Source organism: Schistocerca serialis, chromosome 1, assembly GCF_023864345.2.
Source record: "Schistocerca serialis cubense isolate TAMUIC-IGC-003099 chromosome 1, iqSchSeri2.2, whole genome shotgun sequence".
NCBI lineage: Eukaryota > Metazoa > Arthropoda > Insecta > Orthoptera > Acrididae > Schistocerca > Schistocerca serialis.
Genome location: NC_064638.1, coordinates 836,546,368 through 836,562,227, shown reverse-complemented (window position 1 = coordinate 836,562,227; position 15,860 = coordinate 836,546,368). Strand labels below are relative to the sequence as shown.

The following is a 15,860-nucleotide window of genomic DNA, read 5'->3' as shown; positions in this document are numbered from 1 at the left end:
AAATTTTGATACTCGTTTTAGGGAACACACATCCACAGAACAAAACTACATTTGTACAACACCTTCCTGAACACAAATGAACACAGGTTACAACATGCAGATCGTACATACAGCACCAAATGGGAAATAGACATCTATGGGTATAAGAAATACCACCCAGCTAAAATAGTGAATGAATTTACATCAAACGCCTATTTTTCACTGTACAACAGGCTCTTGAAGTTCCTGCACATCCTGATGTTCTGACCCTGTACATTTATTTTCCATCCATGTTCCCACGCCAGCCATGTCTTGCTCATGGGTGTATGTGTCTTGTTGACACTGTTTTTGTGAGCTAATTGTGCCTGTGGGTTTTGTGTCTTGGTATGCTACTTCCAATTAATTTCATTACTTATTATATACACCACAGACATGTGTTTGAGAGCTGACTTTTGTAAGTAATATTTTGCTGTGAACCCATTTGCATTCTCTAATTCAGTTTTAATTATATTTTTAACTCATTCTACTCTGGCTTAGGCAGAATTTCAAATATTCTCTCTCTGGCTTTGTAATACAACATTGTAAACTGTGCTTACTGTCAACATCACCAAGTGGCCAAGCTTCCTCAACTGTCTGTAGCCTTAAGCACAGTGTGTTAATGATGGCCCTACACCATGGGACATGAGCGTTCACTACAGTTTTATCATGTTTAAATATCATATGGTGATGCCAACCATGGCCATAAAATTTATTTTCTTCTTTTACTAAGTTTGTAGGAGACAGATATGTTTATCAGATGTTTCTCAGGAACTGTGAATAAATATTACTAATTATATTGCAGTCACTTATCATAATGCTCTTATTCATAAATATGCACATTCTTTTTAGGTCAATCTGATTGTGATCATAACAATTAAAATTGTTTACTGAACTGAGTAAAAAAAATTGCAATCATAGACTATTGTTCCAAGTATGTCTTCATAAATCTTTGGGATGATGATGATGATGATGATGATGATGATGATGATGATGATGTGTGTTGCTCATGTGCATGGTCAATCCACCTAAAAATTGGCAACTATTCAGCATGTTCCACAAAGAATAGGAAACAAATTGAACTTTCAATGTACCAGAATTTTTGGGGCCAGTTTCTACATCTGTATCTACAAAGATCTCTATCTCTGCAAGCCACCACACAGCACATGGCAGAGGGCACCCTGTACAACTATTAATCATTTCCTTTCCTGTTCCATTCAGAAACAGCACAAAAGAAAAACAACTGCCTATATGGCCTCAGTGTGAGCACTAATTTCTTGTATCTTATGTTCATGGTCCTAAGGTGCAATGTATGTTGGCAGCAGTAGAATAGCTTCAAATACTGGTTCTCTAAATCTTCTCAATTGTGTTTCTCAAAAAAAGTCTTCTTCCCTCCAGAGACTCCCACTGAGATCCTGAAGCATCTCCATAACACTTATGTGTTGATCAAACCTACCAGCAACAAATCTAGCAGCCTGCCTCTGAACTGCTTCGATGTCTTTCTTTAATACGACCTGGTATGCTTGCCAAATACTCAAGCAGTATTGAAGAATGGGTCACACAAGCATCCTATATGTAATCTCCTTTACAGATGAATCACTCTTTCCCAAAATTATCCCAATAAACCAAAGTTGACCATTCGCCTTCCCTACCCCAATTGTCACATGTTCATTCCATTTCATATCACTTTAGAGAGGTATGCTCAGATATTTAAATGACATGACTGTGTCAAGTGGGACATTATTAATACTGTATCCAAACGTTACAGATTTGTTTTTCCTACACATCCGCACTAACTTACATTCTTCTACATTAAGAGCTAGCTGCCATTCATCACACCAACTAGAAATTTTGTCTAAATCTTATCTTCAAACAATCACTCAACTTCAGCACCTTACCGTACACCACAGCATTATCAGCAAACAACCACAGATTGCGTCCACCCTGTCCACCAAATCATTTATGTTCATAGATAACAACAGAAGTCCTATTACACTTCCCTGGGGCACTCCTTTGTTTCTGGTGAACACTCACCATCAAGAACAACATACTGGCCCTGTACCTTAAAAAGTCTTCTAGCCACTCACATACCTGTGAACCTATTCCATATGCTCATACCTTCATTAACAGCCTGCAAAGGGCACTATGTCAAATGCTTTCTGGAAATCTAGAAATATGGAATCTGTCTGTTACCCTTCATCTATAGTTCACAGTATAACATGTGAGAAAAGAGCAGGGTTTCGCATGAGCGATGCTTTCTGAAACTATGCTGATTCACGGACATAAGCTTCTCGGTCTCTAGAAAATTTATTACATTCAAACTAAGAATATGTTAAAGGATACTGCAGCAAATGATGTTATAGATATTGGTCTGTAATTTTGCGGGTTCATTGTTTTACCCTTCTTATATACAGGACACATCCGCACTTTTTTCTGTTTGCTTGGGACTTTGCGCTGGGCAAGCGATTTGCTACAAATGCAAGCTAGGTAAGGGGGCAGTGCCAGGGAGTACTCTTTGTAAAACCAAACTGGGATTCCTCTGGACCTCTTGATTTATTTGTTTTCAAATGTTTCAACTGCTTCTCTATGTCAGTGATGCTTATTACTATGTCGTCCATACGAGCATCTGTCCGATGTTCAAATGATGGTATGTTTGTACAGTTCTCCTGCATGATAGATCTCTTGAATGAAAAATTTGAAACTTCAGCTTTAGTTTTGTTTTCTTCAATTGCCACTCCAAACTGGTTCATTAGGGACTGGTTGGAAGCTATTGATCTGCTTAGTGATTTTACACAGGACGAGAATCTTCTTGGGTTCTGTGCCAGATGTTTTGTTAAGGTATGATGGTGGTAGTTGTTGTACACTTTGCACACAGATTTTTTTGCAAATGCACGAATGTCTACTAACCTTTGCTTGCAATCATTTGTGCATTCTCTTTTGAATTGGGGGTGCAACAGCCTCTACGTCCTCAGAATTTTCCAAATCTCATTATTAAACTATGGTGGGTATTTTACAGCCTTAATCCACTTACTAGGTTGATAGCTCTCCAGACCATGATTTACAATCTGCTTCAACTTTGCCCATAATTCCCCTGCAACTACCTTACTGGAAGTAAGCGACGTCAAATCACTGTGTAAGTAAGATGATATAAACTGCTTATCTGTTCTTTCTAGCACATCTGGGTATTTACATACTACTGACCACAGACATTCTTTGAATGACTATAGAACTGTCACAACGGAATTGAGTGGCTGATAAAAAGTTCAACAATTAATTTGGTTTCACCTACACCTGCTATCTGCGACCAGACAACTTCCCTGTCAAACTCAACTTTGACCTCAGTAGAGACAACATTTTTGGCAACTGCAATGAACACTCCCACTCCTATGGTCTCTATTCTGTCTTTCTGATACACACTCCATGATTCGCTAAATATCTCAGAGCTTTCCACCTTGAGTTTCAGCAAGCTCTCAGTCCCAAGAATAATGTGAGTGCAAGAACTTTCCTGGAGGGCAATAAATTTGGGAACTTTGTTACGAATACTTTGACAATTTACTGATAAAATTTTGACAGCTGAAATGTCTTTCCTCTGAACCCGGTCTGCCTTTCCTTGTTGCATATCGACTGGCGAATGTTCATCAGAGTACCTCAAACTACCAACTAGCATAAAAATACCAAATATGCTTTCCACAAGTACTCTGCTACCTGAGTAGTTGCTCCCTTTGTATAGTTCAGCCCTAACCTATCAAGGGAATCCCACAAATCCCCACTCTTTCAGCACAGGTTTAGAAATCTGCACCAATGTGGTGCAGAGTCAGCGAAGCCTTTGGTTGAAACCCTCCACTCAGCTCAAAACCAAAGGACCCTGATCAACTCTGGGAACAATGATGTAAATTGCAAGCTCTGCTTGTAACCCAAGTGTGAGGCCAGCAGCCTTCACCACTCCTGCCAGCCCACCTGTATGAACTGAGAATGGCCTCAGAACCCATGTGACAGGCATCGTTGATGCTGACGTGAGCCACAACTTGCACATGACTGCACCCTGCACACTTGATAGCCACAGGCACAGCTGCCTCCACATTTTGAATGAGCCCCTCCAGCAGATATACTCAGTGCACATTGCCTTTCTTTTACAGCCCTGGATGCTTTCTGTCTAAAAAGCTCCATAACACGTCTAGCGATGGAGCTCCTGATAACTAGTAAACCTCTCCCTGTTCGTACCTGTTCAAGCGGCAGCCACATGTTCTCATAGGGTGAATGGACAAGAATGGGCAATGCCAGACGGCCTGTCTCCATATGGCCCTCCACCTCAAGTGACATGAAAGCATTACCACCCACCACTCACCCTGCAGTGAGGGCAGATCTACCACGTCAGGTCCACTGCGAGGTGGCTCAGCAGGAGCCCGTGGGCAAAACAAGCAACACCTGAGGTGTCCCATGCAATGCACAAGATTCTCCGCCACAGCTAAGTTCTGAGGCAGCACCCTGAAGGTGACTGGCCATAGCCAAAAATGCATTCAGCTGTTCCGGGAACTGCAGTCAGCTACTACTGGGTCTGCATGCAGCATGTACACATCCTACCCATCCTATCAAGTCTACGTGAAGAAGTAGACTGCAAAAGCGAAAAAATCCTAGATATGCAGCTTGCTACTCTCTTGATGTGTCACCAATAACACTGATGCACTAATAAGCTATATAGATGGCTGTTCAGAAGAAATGAAAACTGTGCTACTGACTGAAAGAATTTACAATTACAAAACTGCAAGATTAAACCTATTAAACAGAGAAACATGCACAAAATTTAAGAAATACACTACAGGGAATACACTGGAAAAGATAAACACTTAACCTGGTTCTCCGAATGTTAAATACTGTTACAGTAGCAACAGAGGACCCTGTATGTTGGCATTCTTAGTGTAATGAAGAATAATTACACAGCCCAATGAATTTTTTTTTTACTTTGATAGCTGATCTTTATAGATTTTTATGAGCTGAATCCAAATCTAGTCTTAGTTTTTTGGTATCACCCTTAGTTTTCAAGCGATATGCTTTTTATTATAAGGTATAAAAATCATATGCTATATGGTAAATGGGGAAATTAATGAAACACTTTGTTACAAAATAAGCATGGTTTGTATCTACGGTAAGCTACTTAAAACAATGACAGTGGTATGTGTTAACAGAGGTTTCACTTGTCAGCTGGAATTGGTTTGTATTTTCTTTCTTTTTTTCCTTGAAGCTTCTTGTGTTGCTTTTTCTATGATGCGTTGCTTGCTGAACTTGACCAACAGTAGTCCCCCATCATGTTGGTGTTCCTGCAGCCTTGGTAGCGTTTTTCCATCACTTTAATGTTCTGGTGAAAACACTCTCCTTGCTCCTCACTAACATCTCCCATATTGTCCGGGAAGTAACCAAGGTGACTGTTCAAAAAGTGAACTTCCAGGCTCATTAAACATCCTAAAGTTTCGAACTTCTTTAACATTGTAGCTATAATAGAAACATGTTTTGGGTCTTTTTTCATGTCCCACGAACTTTGTAACGATTTGCTTGAATGATGCCCGTGCTTCTTTCTCATTTAAGGTCACTGCAGATTCAAAGTTAACATCAAATATCAATTTTCTAATGTCAGGTCTGACAAAGACGCCTTCTTTTAGTTTAGCGTCTGAAAGGTATGGAAACTTTTGGCAGAGATACTTAAAACATGGTCCATCTTTAGGCAAAGCCTTTACAAACTGTTTCATTAGGCCTAACTTTATATGTAGAGGTGGTAGGAGTATGCTTTTTTTTGGCCAGGTTTGGATCTACTAGGTTTTTGCGTAGAATGTTCTTCTTACCAGGTTTTAAAGACTCCCTCATAGGCCAGTTCTTTCTGCACCAGTGTTGATCCCTAGTCCTACTGTCCCATTCGCACAAAAAGCATGGAAATTTGGTAAAGCCACCTTGCTGACCAAGGAGCTTGCATGTTACTTTTAGATCACCACATATCATCCAACCATGAGCAGAATAGCCTATTTTATTTAGCACTATTACTAGGTTTTCACAGCTTTCTTTCATATGAACAGAATGTCCAACATGTATAGATGCATACATGTTACCATTGTGTAACAAAACAGCCTTTAAACTAGTTTTGGATGAATCAATAAACAGCTTCTAGTCTTCCTTTTTGTATTCAATACCAAACTCATTCATCAGATGAGGAATGTCTGAGCAGTACACTAAATAATCTTCTTGTTGAAAGAAACCAGGGAAATTGCAGATCTCTCTTTCTATACATGTATATGCTGGTTCCAACTGCCAATAAGTTCCTTTTCTTTTAATCTAGATCCAAGCAATTCAGCTTTTCCTTTTGTTAAGCCCAGATCCCTAGCCAAATCATTAAGCTCGGTCTGAGTAAACAATTTGGGCTCTAGATGTTCTGTATTACAATGGAATTCATCATCAGGACGTTAATCTAAATCAGATTGTACATCAGAAAATACTTCTGTTGGAATAGAATTTAAATCATCTGGTGGTTCAGGAACCGGCAAATCTATACCATTCCCTACTGGTCAGGTGGCAGACGGATGGTTAGCGCAGCTTATTGCCTTCTTGTTTTTCGAATTATGGCACTGCAAAAGTAGCAATCATTGGAATGATTTCTTGGCTCTCTCCATATCATAGGAACAGCAAATCTAAAGGCTTTTTTTCTGCTTTTTGGACCATTTTCTCAGATCTTCAACACACACATAACATACCTTATGCAGTGCCCAAGATTTATCTTTATCACTAAGTTTAGATCCAAAGTAAGATAGATAAACCTTTTTCACAAAGTCTGTAATGTTTCTTTGGTGTTTTTTAATCACAAATTCATAAAAAATATAACAAAAACTGTCAGCAGAGTTTTTACAACCACGATTAGATGTTGTATTGAGCACATGTACAGGAAAATGAGGTTAGGTTGACAGTAAACAAACACCATCTGTTAACTCAAAAACAGAATTGACCTTTTTTGCCAGCAAATGTTTTTCAGCAGTGCTACCAACATCATCTAAATTCATTACACCTCCTTTTTAAATTATTTTAACTTTATAAAAGGTGTAAAATTCTTTAAAAATCACTTAATTTAATAAATATAACAGTAAAATGTGAAGAAATGGTGGGTGATACAGTTTTTTAAGTATCGTATTTGGATTTCCCACCCTAAAAAACATAGGAATAAGGTATTTTCAGCAAAAAAGTTTTTCCATCATTGGCCTGTGTTATTATCTGTACCATTATCTGTAACCATGTAGTGCACTCCTCAACAAAAACATGATTGTTGCTATACTTGAACTATTTATATTTTCAGGCTGCTATATTGCATATGGAACACCATACACACACATCAATACTAATTTCAATACCAGTTAAACATCTGCAGGTAATCAATATTTATAGCGCGTCCTTTGGACACAATGCTAACAATATATATTGATTCGACAACAACATCCAATGTTTTGGGAATTAATGGATTCTGATAACTATCACACAACTTATTCAAGAGCTGGCCAACAGCAGCAACAAATAGCCAACACATTTTTACAAGTGTGTGTGTGTGTGTGTGTGTGTGTGTGTGTGTGTGTGTGTGTGTGTGTGTGTGTGTGCGCACCCATGCGCGCTCGTGCTTACGCATCCTACTCCAACCTGTGCTAAAGTCATGGACCACACACCTGTTAGATATTACATGGCAACTGCAGTCTGACAGCTTGTGTTACTGAGAGGCACAGCAGTCTTTATTCCCATGTGTTAGGAATCATATGAACAATAACAGCTATCTCAGCAACACTGTAGAGACTGCGGTATTGTCTTTCCACAAAGTAGCTCCTTATGCCAAATTTGAGTAGGGCAGTGTCTGACCAGTTGTGATGAGGAATGTATAAATCTTCTTCAAGGAGAGACGGGTGCATTGCTTCACAGCCCTGTGAGTTCACCTGATGTCTCACCCATCAAACAAGTATGATTCGTTGGTAACATTATGGACCTCCAGTGACCATTGTTCATTTAAAGCGACCGCTCATACAAATGCTGTGGAGGGAAATTCTCCAACAACATATCCATATGCTCACTGCCTCCATGTTACAATATTTAGAGGTTCTAATGAGGGCTTCACACCATACCAGTTCATCAAAACCAATGGGAATGCATACTTTTGTAATCCTCACATTATGTATTGTCACATACTTAATCTGGGGTATAAAATTTATTTCAAGCATGTGTATCCTCCTTGATGCTGAAATTTTCACAAATGTTAATCCAAAGATATAGAGGAGTCTCTATTATTGTGCACAACACCATGTTCGGTATTAGTAAGAATTCAAGGTTTTTTTGTTTTTTTCCTCCTTGTTGTGTATTAGGACTGTTGGCATGACCTTGAAATAAAAGCAGTTTCAAAGCACGCCGGAGTATGAAGCACTACAATTAGCCACTGCATTTTCCAAATCTCCTTCCACTAGTACACACTTTTTTGTTTCACCAAATACATGTGATACATTCTCCTGGAGATTAAAATTGTGACAAATCATAGAAAATTTACTGCATTCAGATAATAATTGTAGAGGGCACCTATGTCACCCACCAGCAATCCAGTATACTCTTGGGAATAGCTGTAGTTGTCTCTAAGAGCTTGGATTAGAGGCTTCATGCCATGATAGCTTGAACATTGTGTAGTCAATAAACAGAATGCTGAGTGTCAGGTTTCTGTCAACAGAAATTTGATATGTTTCATTCTGGCAGGTCAAAATCAATATTCAACAATGGAACTTGTGACCAAATGCAACTATACCAATTAAATTTAGACATAAAATGACAAATTAGTTCTGGATTTTCCACGATAATTCTCATAGAACAAAAGTGATTAAGGCAAGGATGAGCATAATAATGATATTCAGAAAAAGAATTTTAATCAGAAAAATTGGTGAAAATAAAAGATTTTGTTTTTGTAACAGTAACAACAACTGATCATTCTTAGGCAGCAACATGATTCCAGGACTTAATAGGTCAGATAAAAGATACACGATACCTATACTTCAATTAAAATTACTTTGTGATTAACATTTGAAGTGGTAGGGCAAGACTCAGCCAATCACAACTGTTTCTTGGGCTGCACATGATTGCTGTGTTAACCGTCCTGCAAGCAAGAGCCTTGTCGGGTGATGCATCCCACAGAGGTTGGGAGGGGGCCAGCCGGGGCCTCTTCCAAAGGCTGGAGCAGAGAAGGACCACCAAATACGCAATGATTTTTGCACATTCTATTATGCCACTATAAAAATAGTTTTATGCCAATATGGCAAAACTATATCCCCTGCTAAAGTTATTACTTTGGTAAATATTTTAGTTTTTGAACTAAAATATTGAAATAATAATGTCAGATTTATCATATTTATCAAGCAAACATAAATAAACTACTTGGTCAAAAACTTCGATTCTTTCGTATCTTATACTCTCATACTGAAGTGTGGTTTCAGTGGTTGCAGTACTGAGATGTTTTGAAATTAAGAAACCTGTACCAACTGATTCAGAGAGCTTGCAATGAAAAATGCAGTCATTTGATTTTTTTAAATATTTACATAGTCACAGTCTGCTGCTCGGTATCACAGTTCAGTTTATCACTTCACTCACATCCACAGTCTAAGTTGGTGTTACAGTTACAATGACTGTAACAACATTTAATGAAATGAAGTTGTATGGGTGACACACTGGTGTAAGAGTAAAGCATTGGGCTTGTAATGGAAAGCTTGTGAGTTCAAATACAAGTCCAAACTTTTTTTAAAGCTTGTTACGCTTCTCTAAGAGTATTGTCCTTGAAGTAAAGCTGTCATAAAATTAATGGCTATCATTTCTGTTAGTATCATTCCTTCTACTAATTTAACAAACTTAGTATTTTTTGTTCTTTTATATCAAAAGAAAATTTTAATGGAATTGTTTGGCTCAACAAAACATGAGTACAGGTTGGACAGAAGATTCAGTAACTAGCACCACACTACACCCCGTTGGAAAAAGTAACAGGCTGATTCTTCTCCATGCAGGTACATTAGCAAGATTCATGGAAAAATGTATTTTGTCATTTAGAGAGAAGAAAACCACTGATTACTACAAAGTAACGAATAGAGACACAGTTCAGCACTGTTTTAAAGACTCAGTTTTGAAAAACTTGAGAAAACCTTTCATAATAGTTCTGGACAATGCCTGACAACATTTGACTATCCCTGGTAAGGTGGCTATAGTACCTTCCAGCAAATAAGAGATTATCAACTGACTACACTGAAAAAATGTTCCCATATTAGATGACTTTAGAAAAGGTGAACTATTGGATCTTGTGGCTCAGAATAACCTTTACCTCTATATGTCATAGATGAACTGGCAAAAAAATATGGCCACATGGTCCTTATCCTCCCACCATATAACTGCCAATTCAATTTCATTGAATTAATATGGGCTCAATTTAAAGGTTATGTGGAAAGGAATAACAAAAACTGTACACTGGCAAAAGTAGAAAGATTGGCAAAGAATTCTATCAACCAAACTTCATAATGTTGTAAGGTACACAAACAAAGTAATGATGAAAGCAGTTAAGAATGAGTGTGTAGTGGAAAATAATACTAAACAACTTCTTATTTCATTTAATTCTGACAGCAGTTGTAATGATCACACTGATGATAGAGAAAATGATTCAGAGATACGTGGTTTGCATCCGACAGTGGTATACTTATTTATATTCACCCCTCCCAGTTTCCTCCGCTTATTTAGAGAAACAATTATTTTGTGGCATGTGTGTGGTTGCACTTTCTTCTTACTGCTGTTATTTGCCTATAATGTGTGATAGGGTATCTTATGCACTGCCGCCCCTACAGCAACAGTGGCCCCCACCACTGTTCTCCCCAATAATTACAAAGACCTTAGCAACAGTCAGTAAGCAGATGACTTGTCTCTTTCTTGGTGCATGCACAGTTATCAAGCACATGAGCACATGGCATACTGTGCACAAGCTGGCAAGTCTGCTCCCCTCCACTGCCATCTGTCAGTCACAAAGCAGTTTTAATCAGAGTATAATGTGCGTTCACAGGAAATGTATCCTGTAATAGCAAGAAATACGCTGATGAGGTCTCCACTAGCAAAAGAAATCTAGATTTGTCCCCAATAAACAGAGAACACATGAATAGAATGATATCTTCTTAATTTTCTTTACTTACGTTTATCACACAGTTATCAAAATAATGTAATTTCTTCATTAGCACCTTTGTATACTGCAACTGTTTTAGAGGCAAATAGATAAACAACGGTCTCAACAATACCCTACACCATGTACGGTTCAAAAGCTTAGACATGCACTGAAAGAAAAGAATTGTGGACTATAGGCTTTTCCCTCTGATAATATAAATAATGCTACTAATGCTAGCAAAGGATATGGTGGGATTTACCTGTGATCAAGGAACAAGAATTTCCATTCTAGGCTATGTCTTGAAGTGAATTCACTTTTAGTAGAGTCCACAACTGACATTTCACGGATTAACAGTGGAGTCTGCAAGCGTCCAACACCAACAAAAACTAATCTAAAACAGAAAACATAATGAAACTTATGACTATATATTTTATTTAATGAAATAATCAGTTACTGGAAATCCTATTTCTAAAGGCAAGGACACTACAGGAAATTATAAACAAGATGCTGCTAATGTCAGTACCATACACAAAGCATATTTCGCTACAATATTCTCAACGTAGGCATTTTGTAAGCTACCAATCTTACTGATTTATGCAATGCTCTTTCTTTGTCTATTGTTAAGAATTCAACAGATGGAGTAACGTTTCACCAAAGCTATTCCAAAATGTCTAGTTTGTTGATAATTCAAGGTAATTTTGATACATGACTGTAAAGATGACTGTCTGCTTCAGACCTTTCACGTCTTTAACCTCATACTTCATCTGAGTTTATCGTCCAGGTACTTCAGATTTTCTTGAGGAGGTTAACCACAGTTACTCTGAGTAGCTACCACATATATATCATTTTTAATATACTTCTCATTTATTGTCAAGAGCCACTTAATGTGTCATAGTCCTCAATTACAGAATATTCAGATTTACTTGAATGAAAAAGAGGTATTTTCAGCAGACTAAGTTGATGAAACTTCTACAGCATTTCTCAATGCAGCTGCAAATCATTAGCAAGTGTTTCCTCTTCTCTGTGCTGTTGTCCACCTTTCAAATGACTCCATCTAATAGTGTGGATGAAAATCACCTTTAATGCAACTACTTCTAGTTACCCTGTGTTGTATGTATCTAATACTATGAATTTATATTGTAACTGAATGGACTGATATAGTGCTACTTAGCTATCCTGCTTTTGCTAGGGATCAAATCTAGAGTAATAATTCCAACTTCCTTTCAGTATGTTGTGACCATGTCATTGATGGTTGCCATCTTATACCCGAAAAAGCTTGAGTGTTATATGCTCACTTAAACATATTCATCATGCACTTGGAGCTGCACCCCAACAAGGTTTCTTGAATATAACCTGTTTGTCTTACATAAACTGTACTCTTCCAAAAATTACAGAAATCTTAACAATCTCACAATTAAGTATGAATATAATAGAGGGAAACATTCCACGTGGGAAAAATATATCTAAAAGCAAAGACGATGTGACTTACCAAACGAAAGTGCTGGCAGGTCGATAGACACACAAACAAACACAAACATACACACAAAATTGAAGCTTTTGCAATCAACGGTTGCTTCATCAGGAAAGAGGGAAGGAGAGGGAAAGACGAAAGGATGTGGGTTTTAAGCGAGAGGGTAAGGAGTCATTCCAATCCTTGGAGCGGAAAGACTTACCTTAGGGGGAAAAAAGGACAGGTAGACACACACACACACACACACACACACACACACACACACACACACATCCATCCGCACATACACAGACATGTGCGGATGGAACACACACACACACACACACACACACACACACACACATCCATCCGCACATACACAGACATGTGCGGATTGATATATGTGTGTGTGTGTGTGTGTGTGTGTGTGTGTGTGCGAGTGTATACCTGTCCTTTTTTCCCCCTAAGGTAAGTCTTTCCGCTCCCGGGATTGGAATGACTCCTTACCCTCTCCCTTAAAGCCCACATCCTTTCGTCTTTCCCTCTCCTTCCCTCTTTCCTGATGAAGCAACCGTTGGTTGCGAAAGCTTGAATTTTGTGTGTATGTTTGTGTTTGTTTGTGTGTCTACTGACCTACCAGCACTTTCGTTTGGTAAGTCACATCATCTTTGTTTTCACAATTAAGTATGTTATACATCCTCCATTATTGCTCAGACTTCTACAAGTTTCATAAAGAATGATTACAGTGTAAAAGAACAAAGCTTGTAAAGGATTCAGTACAACAAGACAAATGTGATGAAACTTGATATAGGTCTTTAGAACAACTAGATTAGGTGCATCTCTTTATTGGGATTACATTTTATGAATCTCTCAGAGACTCACAGACATGTACACTAATACATGGGCAAAGAACAGATATTTTAAGATATACTGATATAGTTATCCTAACAAAGTGCAGAAGATCTTGAAGTCACATTAATTAAAATGTATATGGTTACGGTCAGAGAATAAAAGATGAAAATAAATAAGTACTAAACAAAATTGATGGCAACTGATAAAGAAGAGAAAGGCAAAGTCAAAATTTATGTTCATAGAGAGGTACTTGAGCAAGCTGACTCATTTAGTTATTTAGGAAGTAACATCAGTAAAAAGTGCTTTCAACAACAAGATGAAGAGTATATTATTATTATTATAAAAATGCTAGCCTAGAAATCAGGAAAAGGTTTTTCAAAGCCTATTTTTTGGAGTTACGGAGATTTATAAACAGAAGAAACTGCATTCTTCTAAGACTCAACATTAGAGACACATGCTCAAAATAAAGTGGGTTGATATGGTTACAAATGTAGAAGTCTGCAAAAGAGTGGATGATAAGAGAAGCCTGTGGAAATAAGCTGTAAAAGAAAGAGAGCAAACTACATATAATGGCCATCCAATGAGACCCAAGGGACTCCTCAATGCAATAGTAGAGTAGTATGTTAAGGGAAAGAGACAAACATGGATTTATTTTAAAAAATTATACAACTATATGAGAAATGTGCTCTCATAAAGACCGGAAATGTAAGAAACAAACCTGTACCTTGCCTAACAAGAACTAAAGCAGCTCTTAACCATCAGAGATGCTGCACATTGGGCATACAAACTACACCACACTGCTTACAAGCAGAAGCAGAAGAGTGTTAGTCAAGCTGTGAGAAATGCAAAACTCTGGCATGCCCATATGTTATCTGACAACAGAAATAGGCCAACTCATCTATGGAATAAACATGTGTGGTCTTGGTACTAGCAAAGTAAAAACTGCAGCTGATCCCACTGTCCCAGAAGAAAAACTGAACTGGTACTTCACATTACCTACAACCGCAACTGAACCACACACGAAACAGAGACTCACTGATTACTTTGTGGATGCAAATGACTGTAGCAGACAGTTGTCACAGTGGCGTAAAACCAATTCCACATCCGCAAAAAGATTGAAAACCGTAATTTCGTGCAAAAAAAACATGGCCTCTGTGTTTTGGAATTGAAAAGGAATCATTCTAGATGAATTTCTGCCTCGAGGCAGACCTTCAATGCACAGCGATATTGTGAGACCCTATAAAAACTCAAAAGGAACATTCAAAACAAAAGGAGGGGAATATTGACAATGCCCCTCCTCACACAGCCTTAGTCACCTTGGCGTTTTGGATTCATTGGGTTGGGATGTTTTGAATGATCCCCTCATATTCCCCTGACCTGGCATCTTCAGATTATCATCTTTTCACCTTTCTAAGGCAAACATGAGTGGAATTACATTTACAACTGATGAGCCGGTGCAGAAAGACATTCTTAAGTGGGGGAAGGGACTGGCAGGACAGTTCTTTGAGGAGGGCATAAAGAAGCTTGTACCATGGCTCACCACACGCATTCACTGGGATGGCGATTGTGTGGAAAAATAGTCAATGAGTGCAATATTTTTTTTTTTTTTTTTCCAGATACAGTTTTTCTGAAAAATATAAAATCTAGTAGGCTTATTTTCTAAACATGCCTTGTAGATATATCATTAACTACCTTCCAAAGTAGATGTAATTCAGTTCTCTAATATAATGTGGGAGGTTATTTCAGAGTTGGGTTGCTGCTACTGAGAAAAACTTCAAGAAAGTGGATGAATGATGCAGTGGGACAGACTAGATTTTCCTCTGATGGGAATAGTTGTTTCTGCCGTGTTGTTCAAATAAGAACATTATGGTTGAGCAGATATATGAGGGACAGTGTTAATTGATAAGACATTAAAGCAGACAGAGGGTTTGAAAATATCTGCGTTTTTCTGCATGCAGCCAGGATAGCAGTTCTTATTATGCTGAAATATGATCAAAAAGTTAAACATCACATTTATAACAAACACAGGCTTTCATAACCAGTTCCAGGCATCATGAGCTTTCCTGAGAAAGGTCTTGCATGATAAAATCTCTGTGGTCAATAATTGGAAATATACGTTTTTCTACAAGTCTTTTTTTTTTTTTTCAGGCAAGAGAGAATAAATTTTTATATTTTTGTAGAGTGTGGAGAGACGCTGACGCCTTCTTGCACATTGTAGTTACATAATCTGCCCAATCCGTTATTACACCTAAAATCTATGCTGAAGGAGAGAAGTTGACAGCATTAAAGGTGGTAGGGATCCCTGACAATTCGGGCTAATGAGCCTAGAATGACCAATGAGTACCACGTGGTTTTTGGATAGGTTGA

General features: G+C 38.1%; 1 protein-coding gene across 2 annotated transcripts in view; it reads right to left on the bottom strand.

Annotated features, from left to right (window-relative positions):
• The window catches only part of LOC126484943 (circadian locomoter output cycles protein kaput-like), a 120,102-nt gene that overhangs the window by 70,342 nt on the left and 33,900 nt on the right, over window positions 1–15,860 (bottom strand). For both annotated transcript variants that reach the window (XM_050108547.1, XM_050108554.1), the window contains exon 9: window positions 11,451–11,582. In XM_050108547.1, the coding sequence (XP_049964504.1) occupies window positions 11,451–11,582 (132 nt within the window). The remainder of the gene's footprint in view (window positions 1–11,450; window positions 11,583–15,860) is intronic.